The sequence below is a fragment of the Pipistrellus kuhlii genome, unplaced genomic scaffold (assembly GCF_014108245.1).
Source record: "Pipistrellus kuhlii isolate mPipKuh1 unplaced genomic scaffold, mPipKuh1.p scaffold_m20_p_5, whole genome shotgun sequence".
In the NCBI taxonomy this organism is placed as follows: Eukaryota; Metazoa; Chordata; class Mammalia; order Chiroptera; family Vespertilionidae; genus Pipistrellus; species Pipistrellus kuhlii.
In genome coordinates, this window is record NW_023425551.1 from 1,075,764 (window position 1) to 1,094,228 (window position 18,465).

The 18,465-nt window shown below is 61.3% G+C and overlaps 1 protein-coding gene across 12 annotated transcripts in view; it reads right to left on the reverse strand.

The window, feature by feature from the left end:
* SYNJ2 (synaptojanin 2) overlaps positions 1-18,465 on the reverse strand; it is a 76,917-nt gene that overhangs the window by 10,443 nt on the left and 48,009 nt on the right. For 7 of the 12 annotated variants that reach the window (XM_045572835.1, XM_036413459.2, XM_045572834.1 and 4 more), the window contains 17 exons: positions 17,893-18,042; positions 17,639-17,804; positions 17,222-17,410; positions 15,394-15,475; positions 15,087-15,227; positions 13,970-14,162; positions 11,514-11,672; positions 10,727-10,883; positions 9,891-10,008; positions 9,509-9,724; positions 9,093-9,171; positions 7,984-8,152; positions 7,510-7,677; positions 5,628-5,759; positions 3,657-3,766; positions 2,537-2,645; positions 934-1,085 (listed from right to left, as the gene is read on the reverse strand). In XM_045572835.1, the coding sequence (XP_045428791.1) occupies positions 934-1,085; positions 2,537-2,645; positions 3,657-3,766; positions 5,628-5,759; positions 7,510-7,677; positions 7,984-8,152; positions 9,093-9,171; positions 9,509-9,724; positions 9,891-10,008; positions 10,727-10,883; positions 11,514-11,672; positions 13,970-14,162; positions 15,087-15,227; positions 15,394-15,475; positions 17,222-17,410; positions 17,639-17,804; positions 17,893-18,042 (2,490 nt within the window). Of the gene's footprint in view, positions 1-406; positions 557-933; positions 1,086-2,494; positions 2,646-3,656; positions 3,767-5,627; positions 5,760-7,509; positions 7,678-7,983; positions 8,153-9,092; positions 9,172-9,508; positions 9,725-9,890; positions 10,009-10,726; positions 10,884-11,513; positions 11,673-13,969; positions 14,163-15,086; positions 15,228-15,393; positions 15,476-17,221; positions 17,411-17,638; positions 17,805-17,892; positions 18,043-18,465 lie in introns of all 12 variants that reach the window. The other 5 variants (XM_036413461.2, XM_045572839.1, XM_045572838.1 and 2 more) reach the window with 5 other exon arrangements.

The window sequence follows — 18,465 nt, forward strand, 5'->3', positions numbered from 1 at the left end:
AGAGCCGCTGCTCCTGGGCGTGGTGTGTGAGTGTGGAAGGACGGAAACCGTTCCGCGAACACTGTGCCTCCTCGGGTCGAATTCAAAGACCCCGAGGCCGGAGTGCGGGGCCGAGGGAAGCTTTGTGCGCAGTGGCCGGCAGCTCGGCCTTCAGCGCTTGCTTTGCTTCTTCAGACAACACCCGGCAGGCACAGCCCCTCGGTGGGCTGGGCCATGGACTAGTTCTGCTCCTGGCTTTGAAGGCGAGAGACAAAGCGAGGACAGGGAGAGGAGGAGGGAAACGACAGGCGCCACGAGCCGAAGGGGGCAGAGGCGGCGGCGAGCTGGGTGCGCGTGAGCGAGGGGCCGGCCCGGCCCGCAGTCCGCAGGGAGAGCAGGGGTCAATGCCAAGAGCAGCGCGGGTTACCGGGCGTCCGGCACTAGAACACTGAGGTCAGACGGAAGGTCCAGGTGCCTCTAGAGGTGCCAGTCTCTGGGCGGCTACCGTCCTGACAAACTCATGTCTCTGAAGCAGCAAGCAAGGCGGGGGGGCTGGGGAGCCAGAGCAGAACACAATCTGCAAGAGAAGCGGTGAGAAGACGGAGGCTCGTCCACCTCGAGGCGGCCCGCCGGGACCGGTGACCGTTCTTCCGATGCCAACGGGACTGCCCACGCGGCCCGCACACCCGCCCGGACACACGGACGAGCCCGGAGCCGGGCAGCAGGCCTCCCTCCGCCGAGCTCCCCGCGTGGAGGGAATCCCGGGCTTTCCCGCGCAGCCAGAGCCGGGCACGAGGGGGAGGAAGCGATGGCCAGGCGTCCCCCTCCAGGACGGGGCCCAGCCAGGGGCTCGTGTTTACGGAGAGAGAGACTCGTCGAGATGGGACTCTATCCAGCCAGACGTGCGGGGTTCGAGCGCCTCGGGGGCAAGAGGCGGGTGCTGCCAGCTCTTACCTTCCCGGTCCGCCTGAAGGTGGGCTTCTTCATGGCGGGGACCCTGGGTGCGGGCCGGCGGGGCAGGAGCGGGGCCGCCCCCGCCTCGGGCTCCGGCTTGGAGGACTCCTGGTCCCTCAGGGCGGGGGCGTTCAGGACTTCCCCCGGGGGGCCTGGAACACAAAGCGCACGCTGACGCGCCTGGGCCAAGTAACCTTTAGATAATCTACATTCTGAGGGTAATTTATTGATGCAGTATATTTCCTTTATTTTTTCTCTAAAAAGGATGCTTGAGGGTTGGGGCCGTCCAGGGGAGGAGCTGTGGGCAGTTGGCTGGCCGGCCCCACCTCCTGGTTGAACTTCTGGTCGAGGGGACAATTTGCATACTAGGCTTTTATTATATAGGATTTAAAAAGAAATAAAAAAACAGCCTTGACCAGGTAGCACAGTTGGTTAGGTGTATCTCTGATACAAGGTACAATCCCATGTCATATAAGAATCAACCAATGAATATATAAATAAATGGAAAAATAAACTGATGTTTATCTCTCTCTCTCTCTCTGTCTCTTTCTCTCCCTCTCCCTCCCTTCCTCTCCCTCCCTCCCTCTCTCTCTCTCTCTCTGTCCCCCTTCCCTTCTCTCTTTAAAATCAATGAAAAAAAAATTTGATGTTTGACAAATATTTGAAAATAGATTTAAATGAAAAAGAAACCACTTGAGATGATGTTACCCTACAGCAGTGCTTCTCACCCTCTTACTTCCTGCCCTCTTTCGATGTTATTTGAAAATCCCAAGTAAGTTAAACACCCTGACTAAAAACAACTCAGTCCCTTGTACGGCAAGTGGCTTTTCAGAGGGCATGCTCTCCTCGCTCCTGAATCGTAGGGATGTGAATGTGCGGGGGGGGGGGGGGGGGGGGGGGGGGGGGGGGGGGGGGGTGTGCTCAGGTAACATATGACGGACGTGGGCTGAGGGAAGTGGCAGCAGCTGCGTGAACAGGCAGTTAAATTACCTGTGGGCTCTTTGACATCGAACTGGGAGCTGCTGATTTAAAAAGTGGGTTTTGTGTCTGGAACAGGATGTGTGCCCGAGTGCACCTTCCGCAGGATGGGTCAGTGCCTGGGGCATCAGCCTTGGCTAACATCCATTTGTCTTTCTGTCACTCTCTCCCTTAAGCACTGCTTCACAACCCTGGGATCCTCTCTATGTGCTCACTGAATTTTAAAGATATAACTTTAAATGGTAGAATTCTACAAAATGTTGCTAAGGTGGCTTCCGTTTAACCCTGCCTTTAGGAAAAAACTCTTTCCTCCTCTCGGCCCTGTTTAGTAGGCAGATGAAAAGGAGGACAGAGCCGAAACCGGTTTGGCTCAGTGGTAGAGCGTCGGCCTGCGGACTGAAAGGTCCGGGGTTCGATTCCGGTCAAGGGCATATACATTGGTTGGGGGCACATCCCCGGTAGGGGGTGTGCAAGAGGCAGCTGGTCGATGTTTCTCTCTCATCGACGTTTCTAGCTCTCTATCCCTCTCTCCTCCTCTCTGTAAAAAAATCAATAAAATATATTTAAAAAAATAAAATAAAACGCAACAAGCGACCCCCGGCGGGAGAGGCCCGGGGGCACCTACCGCCTCTGGCTTCCAGGAGACAGCGGATGGCGGCCTCCGCCTCCCGGGCGTTGGTGGTCTTGATCTGCTTGACGTTGTAAGGCTTGCTGATGCCCGTCCTGGCCTTGGGCTGGGGGCGGAGAGGAGAGAAGCACTAGGAGCACAGGAAGAAGGCAGCCTGGGCCAGCTCCCCGCCCGCTCATCTGCTCCTGAGCCATCAGCGCGACCAGCACCGTCCGCTCTGAACCGCGTCCTCAGCCCCTGCCCGGAGCCGGGCTCCCAGGTCTCCCCACCGGGGTCACCGGTGTTTGCAATGGGGACAAGCCAGCCTCTAGCCTTCTCTCCATAACCAGGGAAGAGCCAGAGCAGAGCCGGAGCCATTTCATGGCCCAGTGGAGTTATTAAAGTGCCTTCCAGATATGTTCCCTTCTGTCTCCTCACCCCGTTTAACCAGCAGGTCCCTTTGTTAACCAGCCTTTATGCCTGCAAACCCCGGACAGAGGGTAGCCAACCCCCTGCAGGGACGGCATGGCATCTGGCCCCGCCCTCTGCCCCTGTCCCGGGACCCAGCACCCAGATCTCCTCCCTCCTTCCTCGCCTTGACGCCACCCACCTCCACCCACAGTCTCTGGCAGCCCGGGCCTCCTCTGGCACTCCACCCCTCTCCCTGCACAGCTGCTGTCACTCCCAGGGCCCCTCCTGTGTTATTTAGGCCTCTTGGGCCTGGTTTAGCCTCTTCTCTCAGCTACCTTCACCCCAGCGTCATCCTAATTTTGCCCAGCAATGGATCGGAATTTCTCTCCTTTCCCTTCTGCCTCGCACTACTCTGCACACCCCGGTCCAAGCCAGGCATTGGGAGAGAGAGAAGCGGGTGAGTCTGGAGGCCAGCAATCCCCCCACACGGGACACTGGGACTTTTCATCAACGGGATCTCCCTCCCAGGCCCTGCACGGCCATTGAAAAGCCCATAAAAAACACGTGACTAAGCTATGGGGCTTTGGGGGGACCCGGTGGGCAGTTAGAGGGTTAGAGAGGCAGCAGTCGATGTGTGAGCTGGAAAGGGTGACCCGGGGTGAGACGAGGGGCCGAGGACGAACCACAGGCCAGCCCCTGGGGCCTGGCACGTTTCCATTCCACTCACCGCCTGCTGCGGCGCTCCGGGCAGCAGCCTGGCCGTCTGCAGGATGGAGTACTGGCCGTGGGTGCCGGAGATGGACACATCCGAGGCCGACTTCTTCACCATCAGACCTGCTGTGAGAACCGCCGGGCGGCCTTACTCTCAGCACCGCGGTGCTTCCGGCCACGTCGCGGGGGGCAGCGGCAGCGGGCAGCACGGGGAGCTGGGCGCGGGCACCGCGGCCACGAGGCCCATTCTCCCTGCCACGCTCCTGTGTGAACGCAGACGCTCTGGCAAAGCACGGCCTCCCTGTAACGGCTGGTTAAACGTCACCCTGACATGCCGGGGGCTCACAGGGGTGCACAGGCCGGCTGGCTTACGCACGACTGTGATGAGGACCAAACTTTTAAAAATCGAAAATAAGCCCAGAGCAGGGGAGTACTCTATGCTAACCGACACGTGCAGCCACGGACAGGCCACGTCCCGGAACAGCAGGTAATGACACGGGCATCGGGTGAAGGGAAAATGGCCAAACAAAACCGCCACCCACTTTGTAAAACACACGGAAATAAATAAGAGATCGGATGTCGATGTGCATGAGTGGAGGGGGGCTGGCAGTCTTTGGATTCACAGCTGTTCTTTCTCGGTAGTCAAGTGAAATGAAGAAATTACGTCTTTTTTATATTTATCTATGTTTACAAGTTTTCCTCGGGAATACATAGCACTTAAAATGTTGGTTTACATTTTATTTCCTGCGTATCCACTCAGAAAAGGGAAAAGCTCACCACTGGTCACTACTGCGATGTAAGCCACGTGGAACCTGATTCTGAGAAGTCTTAGCAAAATCTAGGCCTAATGGCCACAAGTTGGGGGGCTCAGGAGGTGGTAAGCAGCAAAGGGAACTCGCAACTGGTGAGAAGCATGTCCCAGCTGTGTCCGGGCAGGCACTGCGTTCGGAGGGGCTGGGAGGAGGGTGTCTGAGGCCCAGGGCAGTGACAGGGCCAGCGGGCTGGGCTCAGAAAGGAAGTCGCCTGGTGAGAGGCGGGCGTGCAGTCACCTGACAGGTCAGGGGCCTGCATTTCCTCAGGGGAGAGGGCCAGGGCCCTGGCAGTGCTGCTCAATGGTTGCAGCATCAGCTTGTGCACCAAAGGGCAGAGGCTCTCGTCCTGGTGAAAGGCCCGTAGCTGGGTCCATCCCAGCCCTGGTTGGGGGGTGTGGAGGCTCCAATCGGTGTGCCTCATATCAATGTTTCTCTCTCCCGCTCCCTCATTCCCTTCCACTCTCTCTAAAAATCAATGAAAAACATGTCGTCGGGTGAGGATTAGCACAGAGAGAGGGGTGGTGTGTGTGTGTGTGTGCGCGTGTGGCAGCACTCAAGGGGAGAAGATTCTGGAAGACGCTGTGGGGCTGGGGAGAAGCTGAAAAGCCCCGCTCTGGGCTGAGGCCCCGGTTTCCCATTCTCCACGGAAGCAGCTAGAAGCAGCCACAGGGGGCCCGGGCCAGTCTCCCAAAGGATCGCCAACTCTGAGAGGAACCCAGCTGCACCTCCCGTATCAAATGTCACGGATTTAAGACAAAAAGAGGCCCAAGGAGGGCAGAGGGCAGAGTGCAGAGGGCAGAGTGCAGGGTGCAGAGGCAGGTGCATGTGGGCAGGGTGCAGAGGCAGGTGCATGTGGGCAGGGTGCAGAGGCAGGTGCGTGTGGGCAGGGTGCAGAGGCAGGTGCATGTGGGCAGGGTGCAGAGGGCAGAGACAGAGGGCAGGGTGCAGAGGGCAGAGACAGAGGGCAGAGTGCAGAGGGCAGAGTGCAGAGTGCAGAGGGCAGAGGGCAGAGACTGAGGGCAGGGTGCAGAGGCAGGTGCATGTGGGCAGGGTGCAGAGGCAGGTGCATGTGGCCGGAGGCGGGCAGGTGACGCAGCCGCTGGTGCGGAGCGGAGCGGGAGCGGGAGCGGGGCGGGAGCGTGCCAGCCAGCAGGCGGAGCCCGCAGCGGTCTTACTTGGCGGGGGCGGCCTCTGCGGCGGCCGGGGCGGCCGGGGCCGGTTGGGAACCGACAGAGACCTGCTCGGAGCGCGGAGGCGGTCCCCCGCGGCTTCCAGCTCCTGCGTTAGCTCCGCCAGGGCGCCGTCATCTGGAGGACACGCGGGGCGGGAGGAGGGAGGTGAGCGGTGGGGCACAGGCGTGCGGAGCCACCTGGGGCGGAGTGTCCCCCTGGCGGCTGGCACGGGAGGGCAGGACCCAGTGCCTGCGGGGAGCACTCAGGGACCTGGACCAGCCTCGTCCAGGCGGGGGAGACACCAGAGACGGAAGAGCACAGAGAGGTGTGTTTCCTTCCCGCACCGAGCAGAGGCGGCAGCGGGAGGCCGAGCCTCCTAAGCCCGCACGCTGCACACACACGGACTGCGAGACCCCGAGAGCCATGCTCGTCCTGCAGCCGCAGCCCCGCATGGGGTGTCCGGGCACTCAGCTCCCAGACACCGAGCCAGGGCCCGCGACTTCACCAACAGCCCCACCCAGACCCCCTAGCCCAGTGGTCGGCAAACTCATTAGTCCACAGAGCCAAACATCCACAGTACAATGATTGAAATTTCTTTTCAGAGCCAAAAACCGACTTCTGCGCACGGGCCACGAAGTTTCAATCACACTGTACGTGCACGCCCGCACGTGGTATTTTGTGGAAGAGCCACACTCAAGGGGCCAAAGAGCCATATGTGGCTCGAGAGCCGCAATTTGCCGACCACTGACCCAGCCCAAGCCTTCCAAGGCTCAGAGCAGCATGAGGAAGTGCCGCTCATGTTTCATTCCATGTATGTATCATGTGTGAACAAGAGCAAGGTCAGGTCTTCTCTCACACTGCAGCACAGCCCGGTCTGTTTCACTTTGGCTCCCACACCCCCTCCCTCCAGTCCACGTGGATGCCCACCAGGTGGCTGGGCAGCCCACATGGCCCGCTGCTCTAGTCTTCATTCCAAGAGGCACCTGGCTCTGGCCACTTTGGCTCAGTGGATAGAGCGTCGGCCTGTGGACTGAAGGTCCCGGGTTTGAGTCCAGATCAGGGCACATGCCCGGGTTGTGGGCTCAATCCCCAGTGGGAGGTGAGCAGAAGGCAGACGATCAATGATTCTCTCTCATCATTGATGTTTCTCTCTCTCCCCCTCTGCCTTCCTCTCTGAAATCAAGAAAAAATTTTTTAAAAAAAGTATTCAAGAGTCAACTATACTACCGTGTTTCCCCGAAAATAAGACATCCTTCGAAAATAAGACCTAGCACATGGAAAGATAAGACATCCCCTGAAAATAAGACCTAGCGCGACTTTGGGAGAAAAAATTAATATAAGACACTGTCTTATTTTCGGGGAAACAGGGTATATAATCTGGGGACTTGCAGTTCAATCCACATGCCTTTCAGTCAGTGGTGATCTGATGATGCTAATGTTGATATCATTAATTACGTATACGTATACATATATATGTAACTATGTAATGTATAAAATTGTTACTATATAATATCACGCTATAAAAAAACAAAAACAGGCCATCAGCTTAGCACAGATATTAAACATGCCTCTTACAGGACTGAATCAGAAAAGTTTTGGAGAGGGGGAAAAAAAAAATCAAATGTAAAATCAGTTCAGAGCTGTGCTGTTGGAACACACAGGATAAATGGGAATTATCCTGAATGTGGGATGTTAAAGGGGCAGCAAACACTGTAAGACACAAATCACTGGAGAAAAGCAGCGTGCAGCAGCTGCCACCTCCCCGGAGCCCGTGCCCGTCGCTCGCGGTGAGCCCTCCAGGGCGGCGCCCCTGAGTGTGGCAGCACGCCGATGTGCCGAGATGAGACCCCGTGCCCGGGCTGTTAGGAGGGAGAGGCCCCGCTACCTCTGTAGGTCGGGTGCTGCTTCTTTTTGGGGAGCGCAGGCGACTTGCTGGGGGGGGCCGCCGTGGAGCCCGGGGCATCGGAGGGGTCGTCCCCGCCCAGCTCGCTGTCGGAGACCACGGGCTGGCTCAGCTCATCCAGGTAGTCTTCGTCCTCTTCCAGAATGTCCCCTGGGAACACGGGAGCCACAGACGGTCAGGGTGGGGGGGCCGGTCTCGGCACCAAGGCCCACAGTGGGTGCCAGGACCCTGGGCCCACATGACCCCAGGACGGGAGCCGGAGTCCGTTCACGCCTGGGACGGGACCACACCGAAGCCCTGACACCCTCACAGCCACTGCTTTCCAGGGAAGCCTCGACGTCTCGGGTCCCGGCGGCCGTTCCACGCATCCTCCCGCACACGCGTGCTGCCCGGAGCCGGGTCTGTCCCGAGGCCACCGCTGGGAGTGCGCCCGCTGCCCGCCTGCCGGCCGCTCACCCTCGCACTCGTAGTCGGAGCTGGTGAGGTCGAAGCCCTCCTCCAGCAGGCAGGAGTTGGCGGTGGGCGACACGGGGGCCAGGCTTCCCCGCTTCCGCAGGAGCTCGGCCTGCAGCCCCTTCAGCCAGTCCTTGGTCTTCGGGCGGATCTGCACGGCCCTGCCCTTCACCTGCGGGGACAGCGCCCGGTGAGCGCCCCACGCCCAGGCCGGCCGGGGCCGTGCCTCCCGCTCCCACCCTGTGCCGAGCCGGCCGGCCGCACGGCGGGTCCTGGCCTCGGCAGGCTCGCTCCGGGTCTCAGCAGAAGGCAGACCAGCATCCTCAGCTTTTCGTTCCCAGCGAATTCGAAATCGTCAAAATGGAAAACGCCTGCGCTGCCAATCCCAAAGCGCAGGCTCTGAGGTGGGAACCCTGTTCCCGCCACGGGCCGGTGGATGTTTGTACAATAGTATTGTTTGCAGACCATGCAAGATGACCAGCTTACACATCAGCCTGCTGTGTTTGGTCACACATTGAATTAACTCACCCCTAACGCCTGGGCAGGGCCAGGCCGAAGGATTTTGTGTGTGTGTATATATATATATATATTTTTTTTTTTTAATTGATTTTTTTACAGAGAGGAAGCAAGAGGGATAGAGAGTTTGAAACATCAACGAAAGAGAAACATTGATCAGCTGCCTCCTGCATACCCTCTCACTGGGGATGTGCCCGCAACCAAGGTACATGGCCTGGACCAGAATCGAACCTGGGACTCTTCAGTCTGCAGGCCAATGCTCTATCCACTGAGCCAGACCAGTTAGGGCAAATGGTTTCTTTTTACACGGCCCTGGGACCAGACGTTCCCCACCCCTCCTCTCAATAGACAAGAGAGCAACACTCCCCTACAGAGGCGTGACCAGATAGACCCAGGAACCCGGCGGGAAAGAGACTCCAAAACCTTTCTCCCAAATTCTGCACGTGGCCCGGGCTGGCCATCAGACGCCTCAGCAAAGTGCCAGGAGGAGATGCCGGTGAAGGGTCGTGGCCTCTGCCCGCGCACAGAGCCGACACCTAAGGCACGGCGAGGAGAGGGGGCGCGGGACCGAGGACGCCCGGGACACGCAGACTCACCTTCATGCCGTCCACGTCCAGGACGCTGAGAGCCGAGTGGCTGTCCGCGAACGTCACCAGCATCTGCCCCTGGTTGATCCTGGAATAAAGGAAACGGCCCCGTCAACCCCGAGCGCCTCGCAGCCCCCGCAGCCCAGATGCCAGCCCAGCGGAGCCCGGATGCTGGCCCAGCGGCCCGGATGCCGGCCCCGCGGAGCCCGGATGCTGGCCCAGCGGCCCGGATGCCACCCCCGCGGAGCCCGGATACCATCCCCTCGGCCCGGATGCCAGCCCAGCGGAGCCCGGACGCCGGCCCAGCGGAGCCCAGATGCCAGCCCAGCGGCCCAGATGCCGGCCCATTGGAGCCCGGATGCCACCCCCGCGGAGCCCGGACGCCACCCCCGCGGAGCCCGCGGGCGGGCGGCGGGCGGGGACACCTGACGAGGACGACCGTCCCGTAGCTCTCCAGCGTCCGCATGAGCTCGGCGCGCACGTCCTCGGGGAAGTCCCCCTCCTCGGCGGAGGGCGGCTGCAGGTTGACGACCACGGTGGCGTCCAGGGGGCCCTGGAAAGAGGACACTTCCTGGAACACCCGCTCCCGGGCCCCCGCGTCGACTTCCTGGACTTCCACCTCCACGATGGCCAGCACGGGTCTGCGAGACACGAGGGAGACGCGGCCGTGAGCCCGGCCGAGGCCACACGGCGCCCGTGCCCAGGGCCCCGCGGACGGACACCGCCCTGCGGCCCCCGGGCTGCCCGGGGCCTCCGTCCCCCTGGGTCTCAGCGAGCAGCCGGTGCCCGCGGCCGCGAGGGCCGTACCTGTGATCGGACGCCTGCAGCTCCGCGCGGCCGTAGTACTTGAGGGACCCGGGGGACCAGGTGTGTCTGACCTTGGTGTCCGCGTCGAGGTCGCTGTCTAGAAGGTTGAGCTCCCCAGCTGCTCACGGGTGCCAATCCAGAGACCCACAGACAGACGACAGCTCGGTGTCAACATACACGGGCGCCGAACACAGACCCGGCCACAGGGCGGACCCACGTGTCAGACTCCTTCGCTCTGACCCCTGGTCCCCTGTGGAGTGTCCAGCCCCGCCCGCCCGCCCCCTCCCCAGGGGGCACAGAGAGGCGGGGAAGAGACAGGGAAATCACACTGTGGGGCTTCCGTGCAGGGCGCAGGGTCCGGCTCTGCAGCCCTCTGCATGGCAGGAGGTGCCAGGCCACGGCTGGGGCCACCAGGTGCCCCACGTGGATCTGAACTAAATGCGTCTTTCAATCTGCAGGTGTGACCACTTCGTGGCTCTGCAATCCCAGCAAGTGTCTCACCAGAGAAGTTCAGTTGTTCATGTACCAGTTTACAGACAGATGACCTAATTTTACTTTATCTTATTGTTTTTTAAACGTTTAACTTATTTGAAAATGATTTCAGAATTATATAAAAGTTCAAGGAACACCATCCATCCTTTTCCCGGGTTCCGTTCGCTCCATTTGCTTTTTTTTTTTTTTTTTTTAATTATCTTTATTGTTGAAAGTATTATAGATGTCCCCCTCTCTTTCCCATTGCCCCCTCCCACCCACTCCTGGGGGGTTGTTAAGGAAACGCTCCTTCTGTGCCCGCGCCCCGCCCCCGCCCCCGCCCGGCGGCCGCAGCGCCCCCGCACCCGTGCGGTCGAAGGGGTGCCTCTTCCTCCACCACAGCACCCTGTCCGTCCAGGCGGGCGTGCGGCACTTGTCACTCGTGTCGTAGGCGGCGGAGCCCACGTCGTACTTGTAGGTGGGAGCGAAGTCAATGCTGCCCTCGTGGAAGTCTTTGAAAATCTGGCGGGAGGAAAGGAAGCCATGTGCTCCCCGCGGCCCCCTGTTCCTAAGTCCCAGGACCCAGGTCACATTCACAGATAGGGCCCAAACGGGGCGTGTGTGTGCCTTCTAATCAGCAAAGCCGGGTGACTGTCTGTCCGTCCACCTGTCTGACTCACTGCCTCTGGGGCACCCCGCCCCGGACACCGGCCCATCACTCCGTCTGCTGGCTGGCCCCGCAGACAGTGAGGGGCACGAGCAAGGAGGCCTGGGGGGCCCCGCCCACCCCGCACAGCCGTGAGCGAAGCCTGTTCACGACACGCAGTGTGTGACAGCCCCGACCGAAGGTGAGTCCTCCTCTCCCTCCAGCACCAGGTCCAGCCGTGGTTCCGGGGAGGCCCAGGAACAGCCGCCTGCTCAGTGCACGAGGGGAGGGTGCAAGAACACGGGCCCAGGGGGAGCAGGACGTGTGTGTGTGTGTGTGTGTGTGTGTGTGTGTGTGTGTGAACCGACGATGACACCCATTTCCTACAATGTTTCACGATCCTTTTTAATCTATTCCTGGAACTTAACCTGCAGACGCGAGCCCTCACATCTACATGTTACTCCCTCCTGCAGCAGCTGCCCAAACGGCTATAAAGCACGACTCACCTTCCCACTGGACTTCTGCAGGCGCAGCTGATCGAACTCCAGAAGTTTCTTCCAGTCTTGGCGCTTGACAAAATAGAAGACTTCTTCATACGTGAGGTCGATGCGGTAGTTTAAGTCGCCACACCAGAACACGTAGTCATGAGAGAAAATGTTCCTTCCCTAAACGAGAGGAAAATCACATCATTCAGGCCCAGCTTCCAGGGGAGGAGGGAGGGGCAGGGAAGCCCCCCCGCAGGCGACGAGCAGACGCATTTTCTTAAACATTTCTTTAAAAAAGTCTAATGTGAACGCATCTTACGTTTCATCCATCCCCGAGGCCTACTGGGGAGCTTCTACAAGGCTTGCTTTTTGTTTTCAATAATCGTGCTTTTGAGTGGTTTGGAGAAATGCCCCACTCTTCCCCGCGGCATGGCTGCCAACATCTGCTCTGCTGACCCCCCATGGGCAGACCGAGCTGCTGCCTCTATATCCAGACCCTAAGAGCCGCCCAAACATCGTGCTGTGAGGATGAGGTGCAAGGAAATAAGTAAAATTGCACAGGACGCGCAACTTCCTAAAGCTTCAGAGATTTCAAACTTTTCTCATTTTTCTCTTGTAAATCCTCACCCGAGGATATTTTTCCATTGATTTTTAGGGAGAGTGGGGGAGAGAGGGAAAGACAGAAACAATGATGTGAGAGAAACACATCGATTGATTGTCTCTTACACACACCCTGACCAGGATCCAGGCTGGGGAGAAGCCTGCAACCAAGGTACGTGCCCTAGACCACCATCGAACCCGGGACCCTTTGGTCCGCAGGCTGACGCTCTATCCACTGAGCCACACCGGCCTTTCCTGACGAGTTACTCAGCTCTGGCTCAGAGGTTTTCTCGCCTCCACTGCACCAGCCGAGGCCGCCCCTCCCCCAGCACAGGGACCACAGGGCAGGATTCCATACATTTTCATCTGTGACCCTCCTCCCCATCTCGCCCAGTCCCTCGGGCCTGGCAGCTCGGTCCCTCGCCCTCCCTTCCCGCAGGAATCACGGTGAGAGCGGCCGCTTCCTGTCACCTGTCTCGGGCGGGGCTCTGTCCCGGCACCCCTCACGCAGCCCCTGAGGCACACCTTGCCCGCTCCTCTTCCAGGTAAAAAAAATTCAGGAAAACTGGCTGAAGGCTACACAACCAGTGTGTGATAAAGACAAGATCTGAACGTGGCTCCCACATTTGTTTCTGTTCTGCTACACCCCAACCCCCAGCATTTGTCTGGGCAGGAGATTAAAATGACCAGGACCACAGACAGTGAGTGCTAGAGCAGGCTCTCCAGAAGCTTCTGTGGTGACGGACGCGGCCCTGCCCGCGCTGTCCAAGCCGGGACCGCCAGCCGCTGCAGCCACGGAGCACTTGCAATGTGGCCAGCACAACCGAGGGAGTTTTGTTCAGTTTTAATTAATTTCCATTTAAATAGCTGTTATGTGGCTAGTAACTCCTTTACGGGACAATGCAGGTGTAGAATACCAACTTCTAGGTACCTTCATTACTTCCACTGCTGAAAAGGGAGCTACCTATCTTTTAATTACTTAGAATGTGTCCTTCCAATAGGTCGAGGGACAAGGTTCGACCTTTTAAATTACACAGACACACGAGGAAGATAATGCCCTACAGAGTCTGGAAAATGACAAAGCGCCAATTTCCCAACTCTTCTGTTTCCTCTTTAACCCAAGAACCAGGACGCCGAGGCCTCCCGCCTCGCCGGCCTGTGCCGCCTGGTAAAGGAGGCGCCGTCTCCGGGCCTGGCCTCCCTGTGACGCGCTCGGGACCTGCGGAACGTGGCGCGGACACTGGGATCACAGCTGAGGTCGCCCCTCCCGCCGGGACACAGGTGGCTCGCAGCAGGCTGACGGTGCGCGGCCAGGTTGGCACTGAACGTTCAAAGCTGAAATGGGAGGCAAATCTGCGGCCTCAGAACGAAAAGCTCCGGGTCACCACTAGAGGGCAGCGCGGCCCTGTGACGGGACGGGCCACCCAGGGCTCCTGAGTCAGACATTCCCTGGCTTTGAAAACGGCCTTCTCATCTGAGCCGCCACGGAATCTATGTGCCGAGACTGAATCTCAGGAAGACAGCCTTGTGCTCGGACACAGGGCAGACGCATTGCTTTTCCTTCCCATTCCACACGCTTGAATCAGAAAACCGGGAAACGCACGTAAGAACACACAGGGTAGGTGAGACTTCACAGAGACGTGTGAAGACGAGCGTGGTCCCTCCAGGCTGGACGCCCGGCTCGCCTCCACTGCACCAGCCGAGGCCGCCCCTCCCCAGCACAGGGACCACGGCAGGGACTCTGCGCTGGTGCGTCCCCTGTGCCTGCCCCCGTTCTCAGCTCAGAAACCCGCCCGCGGGGGCCTGCGCAGGGAGGCCAGGGCCTGCCCCACCTCCTGGCCGCCCCTCGCCGGCCGCGGGCCGCCCTGCGCCCTCACCGTGGGGAAGCTGAGCTTCTGGGTGATCTCCCGGTAGTCCTCGTTCCGCTCCTTCACCTGCGACTGCCCGGCCGTCAGGTGGCTGCACACGAAGCAGAGGCTGGTGCTGTGGAACTGGAAGCGGATGCCCACGGCGCCCTTGTTGCCCGCCTTCCCGCCCATGCCCGTCTTCACCGTGTCGATGGCCACGTCCCTGCAACGGAAGGGGCACAGGCGGGCTTCTCAGGGGCTTCGGGGAAGAGCATCAACCTGTCTGGCTACAGAGGAGAGCCGGGCCGCAGCCGAGGCCGCAGCCAAGAACGCCAAAACCGCCGGCTCGGAGCCGCTGAGTCCCATCTGCAGACGCCGAGCCACACGGCGACCAGCGCGCCCACCATCAACCCCGCTGCCCCGCCCCCGCCCGCCCCGGCAGCCGCCCCGTGGGCTGGGAGCGCCTCTTCCACGGCCCCAACTCTCAAGGGCTCGGCACCCACAAAAGCACCCACAAAGCGCCCTGAGGCTGACACCTCCACCCCGGCCTCCTGACAGCTGCCGGCAGGGCCGGCGCCACCCGCCGCCCACCGGCTCTCCCGAGGAGCCGCCGGGGAGCAGCGTGCTGAGGAGCAGGGAGCACCCGGGGACGTGCCGGGCCCCGTAGGGGGTTCAATGTGGACTCCTGACCGCCTTAAAGCGCCAACTCACAGTGCACACGAGCGGCTGTGAGCCGACAGACCGAGGCCCACACCTGCTGCGGAGGCTTTCTGCCCACGTGGCTCCGATTTTTTAAAATTCTTTTAAGAGGCAAAGAATTGGCCTTTCCTGACGAGTTACTCAGCTCTGGCTCAGAGGTTTTCCCGTCTAGAATGTCAACAAGGCGCCCGGCCCTGCCCCTGCGCTGAGCTGAGCGTGGGTGACGCAGGACTCCCACAGGGGCCCAGCTTCCCACGCGCTGGCCCCACTGTGGCCGGCTCCCTGGCAGACAATGTCCTATTCAGCCTGGTTTCTTCCCGGGGGTTCGCGTCCATTTACCGGGAATAATGGCAGGACGAGAGGAAGCCAGAACAAAGCTCCGTGTGTGTGTGTGTGTGTGTGTGTGTGTGTGTGTGTCCCCACGGTGCTCCGAAACGCCAGTCCTCACCTGATGAACGGCACGTGGTACGGACGGACGAAGATGTAGAGACAGACGCCCACCAGCTGTGCCGAGGTCAGGAGGATGTACCTGTGGCTGCGCGAGATGGCCTTCTGCAGCTGCTCGCCCCACATCTTCCTGTTGGTGGTGCTGGGAGAGGACAGAGGACAGAGGCTGGTCACCGTTGCTGGCCCTAGGCTCTCTCCCTCCAGCAGGATCCTTTACACGCGTGACAGATGGCCCGTGGCCCTGGGCCTGCCCGGACACCCTCCGGCAGTGTCCGTCTCTCTCCCGCACCCCGGCGCCCACAGCTCACCTGGCGTTGACGATATTCCCCGCGCTCAGTTCCACCATCTCTTCAAACCCCACAGCGAATATGTCCGCCGGGCTGCTGTCATCTGGGGGCAGGAGACGAAGGACGTCAGAGCCACCATGGCCAGCGTCAGCGCCATCGTGGGGCGCCACACTGGCCTGCGAGTGCAGGTACCCCTGTCCAGGGGCACTCATCCAGCCCACTGGGCGGAGCTCCGCACACGCGGACTCTGCAGACGCCGAGCCACACGGCGACCAGCGCGCCCACCATCAACCCGCTGCCCCGCCCCCGCCCGCCCCGGCAGCCGCCCCATGGGCTGGGAGCGCCTCTTCCACGGCCCCAACTCTCAAGGGCTCGGCACCCACAAAAGCACCCACAAAGCGCCCTGAGGCCGACATCTTCACCCCGGCCTCCTGACCGCTGCCGGCAGGGCTGGCGCCACCCGCCGCCCGCCTGCTCTCCCGCCAAGCTCCGAGGAGCCTCCGGGAAGCAGTGTGCTGAGAGGACGGAGAGGAAGCCAGAACAAAGCTCCGTGTGTGTGTGTGTGTGTGTGTGTGTGTGTGTGTGTCCCCATGGTGCTCCGAAACGCCAGTCCTCACTGGCACGTGGTACGGACAGACGGACGAAGATGTAGAGACAGACGCCCCACTGGACGGACACTCCCGGAGGGTGTCCGGGCAGGCCCAGGGCCACGGGCCATCTGTCACGCGTGTAAAGGATCCTGCTGGAGGGAGAGCGCCTAGGGCCAGCAACGGTGACCAGCCTCTGTCCTCTGTCCTCTCCCAGCACCACCAACAGGAAGATGTGGGGCGAGCAGCTGCAGAAGGCCATCTCGCGCAGCCACAGGTACACCCTCCTGACCTCGGCACAGCTGGTGGGCGTCTGTCTCTACATCTTCGTCCGTCCGTACCGCGTGCCGTTCATCAGGTGAGGACTGGCGTTTTGGAGCACCTCCTCCCCCCACGTGCAGGTGGCCCTCTCGTCTGCATCCTGGGCAGGTGCCTGCCCCTCCCTGTGCCTCACACCTTCTCCCCCGCCAGGCCCAGGTTCCCAGGGGCAAACACCATCTCATGTCTGGGCCCCACAGTGCTTTTCTGCGCTGGGCCCAGTCCTCCCCGGGGAGTGACCGCCCGACGTGGCCCTGGCCCCGGGGGGTGTCACACCCGAGGCCAGAGGGGAAGCTGTCTCGGAGCTTGCGCCAAGGAAATGAACGCCTGGCTCACAGGAAGCACACAGGGGGAGGGTGTTAGGCCTGCGGCCCCCGGGTCCCTTGGACAGGAAGCTCAGGGTTCCGTGCCATCCTGCAGCCACCGGCTGCCTCTCTCCATCTCGTCCCTCTGACACTGTGTCCTGGCCAGGAAGCCGGTGGCTCTCGAGCTGCAGCCAGTGACCCCTCCCCCTCCTCCCTGACTCCATCCGAACGGCCAGTGTCCACGGCTTCCTGTCGTCCACACAGGACAGCTGGACCCTCCGGCTTCACTGGCTTAGAGTCTCTTTTCTTTCTTTAAAGAAAAAAAGCACTGTTCCTCTGATCTGCGTGGCAACAGCCACAACTCCCCCCCTCTCCTGAAGGTGGCGACTTTTAGTGGGAGCCCCGGTGCACCCTCTGACCCCTTACAACCCCGCACAGTAAGAGGCAGGGAGCTGCCAGCACCTGCCTGCTCCTGCAGACAAGTGAAGAGAGCCATTTCAGCAGAAGGGGCTCAGAGTCACCGGGCTTGTGCCTTACAGGGCCTGCCTGGGGCAGGGGGGCGGGCATGCAGAATGGTCACCACACACACCAGAGTCCCAGTGACCCCAAACGGCAGAGGAGAGCTCCCCGCGGGCTCACCCTGGGGCTCGGGGTCGGAGAGCCGGGGCGAGTCCAGCAGCCACTCGGCGAGCTCGGCGGTGCCCAGCAGGTTGGTGCGGAACTGCTTCCCGCCGTTCACGTTCCAGGTGCCCATGGCGACGCGCACACGCTTGTGGTGTGTGAACTCCGCCTGGCGCTCCGCCATGGCCCGCAGGATCCGGGGCGTCACTGCGGGGGGCACGCGGGCACGTCGGTCTGCACCCCGCCAGCCCGCCCTCCCGGCCGCGGACGGCTCTGTCCGCGAGGGGGCCCTCTCCTGCCTGCCGTGTGGCCGCACGCGGCAGAGCATCTCGTGAGCGTGGGAAGCAGCTACGTCACGGCCACACGCCCCGCCGCCCGCCCCCTGGGCCGCCACGAGGGTAGGAGGGCTGGCTGGCACCCCACACGCCCCCGTACCCAGCAGCGCCGTGTTGTCCAGCAGCATCCGTCCCTTGTCGGCCGCCTCCTCCGTGTACACGTCCCCGACCAGCAGCAGCCTGATGGCCTCCTGCTTCACGCCGTCGAAGAAGTTGGACTGGATGGTGCGGGACACGGACCGGGCCCCGTCCTTCAGCTTCCCCACCTGCTGGGAGCGGGACCACGGGCGGTGAGGGGCACCCCCCGCCGCCCCCGCCCCTCCCCGCCCGCACCCCTCCCCGCGGCCTGCCCACCTTGGCCTTGCCCTCCAGGGCGCGGCTGCCCGTGAACATCTTGCTCAGGCTGTGCCCGTTCAGGGACCACATGGCTCTGAAGGACTCCACGAAGCGGTCGGCGATGGGCTTGGAGTTCAGCCCGAGGCTCCTGAGCTGCAGGTGAAGGACCTGGGGAGGTGGGGACAGGGTCGTCGGCTTCCGCCCGGGAGCTGCCCCAGCCACCCGCTCCCTTCACCATGGACCGCCTGTCCGGCAGGCCACCCATCCCTCTGCCCCTCCAGAGGACGAGGGGACCCTGAGCAAGGAATGGGGCCTGCACCACAACTGCCCCCACTACCACCCTCCCAGCCTCCTCTGACCCCGTACAGCGGAGGTCCCTGCCCCGCCACCGGGGGGTGCCCAGCGAGCAGGGCAGTTGGCCTGGAGCCAGGAGAGAGCACGCAGTCACAGGAACAGACTGTTCCCTCCGAGGCCTCTAGCCGGCCTCCTCGCACAGCCCCTGCCCGCCTCTGCGCGGCAGTGGGCTCACAATACTCCTGGCACCTGGGCCACCACGTCTGAGAAGCCTGACATGGGCCTGACGGGTCAGAG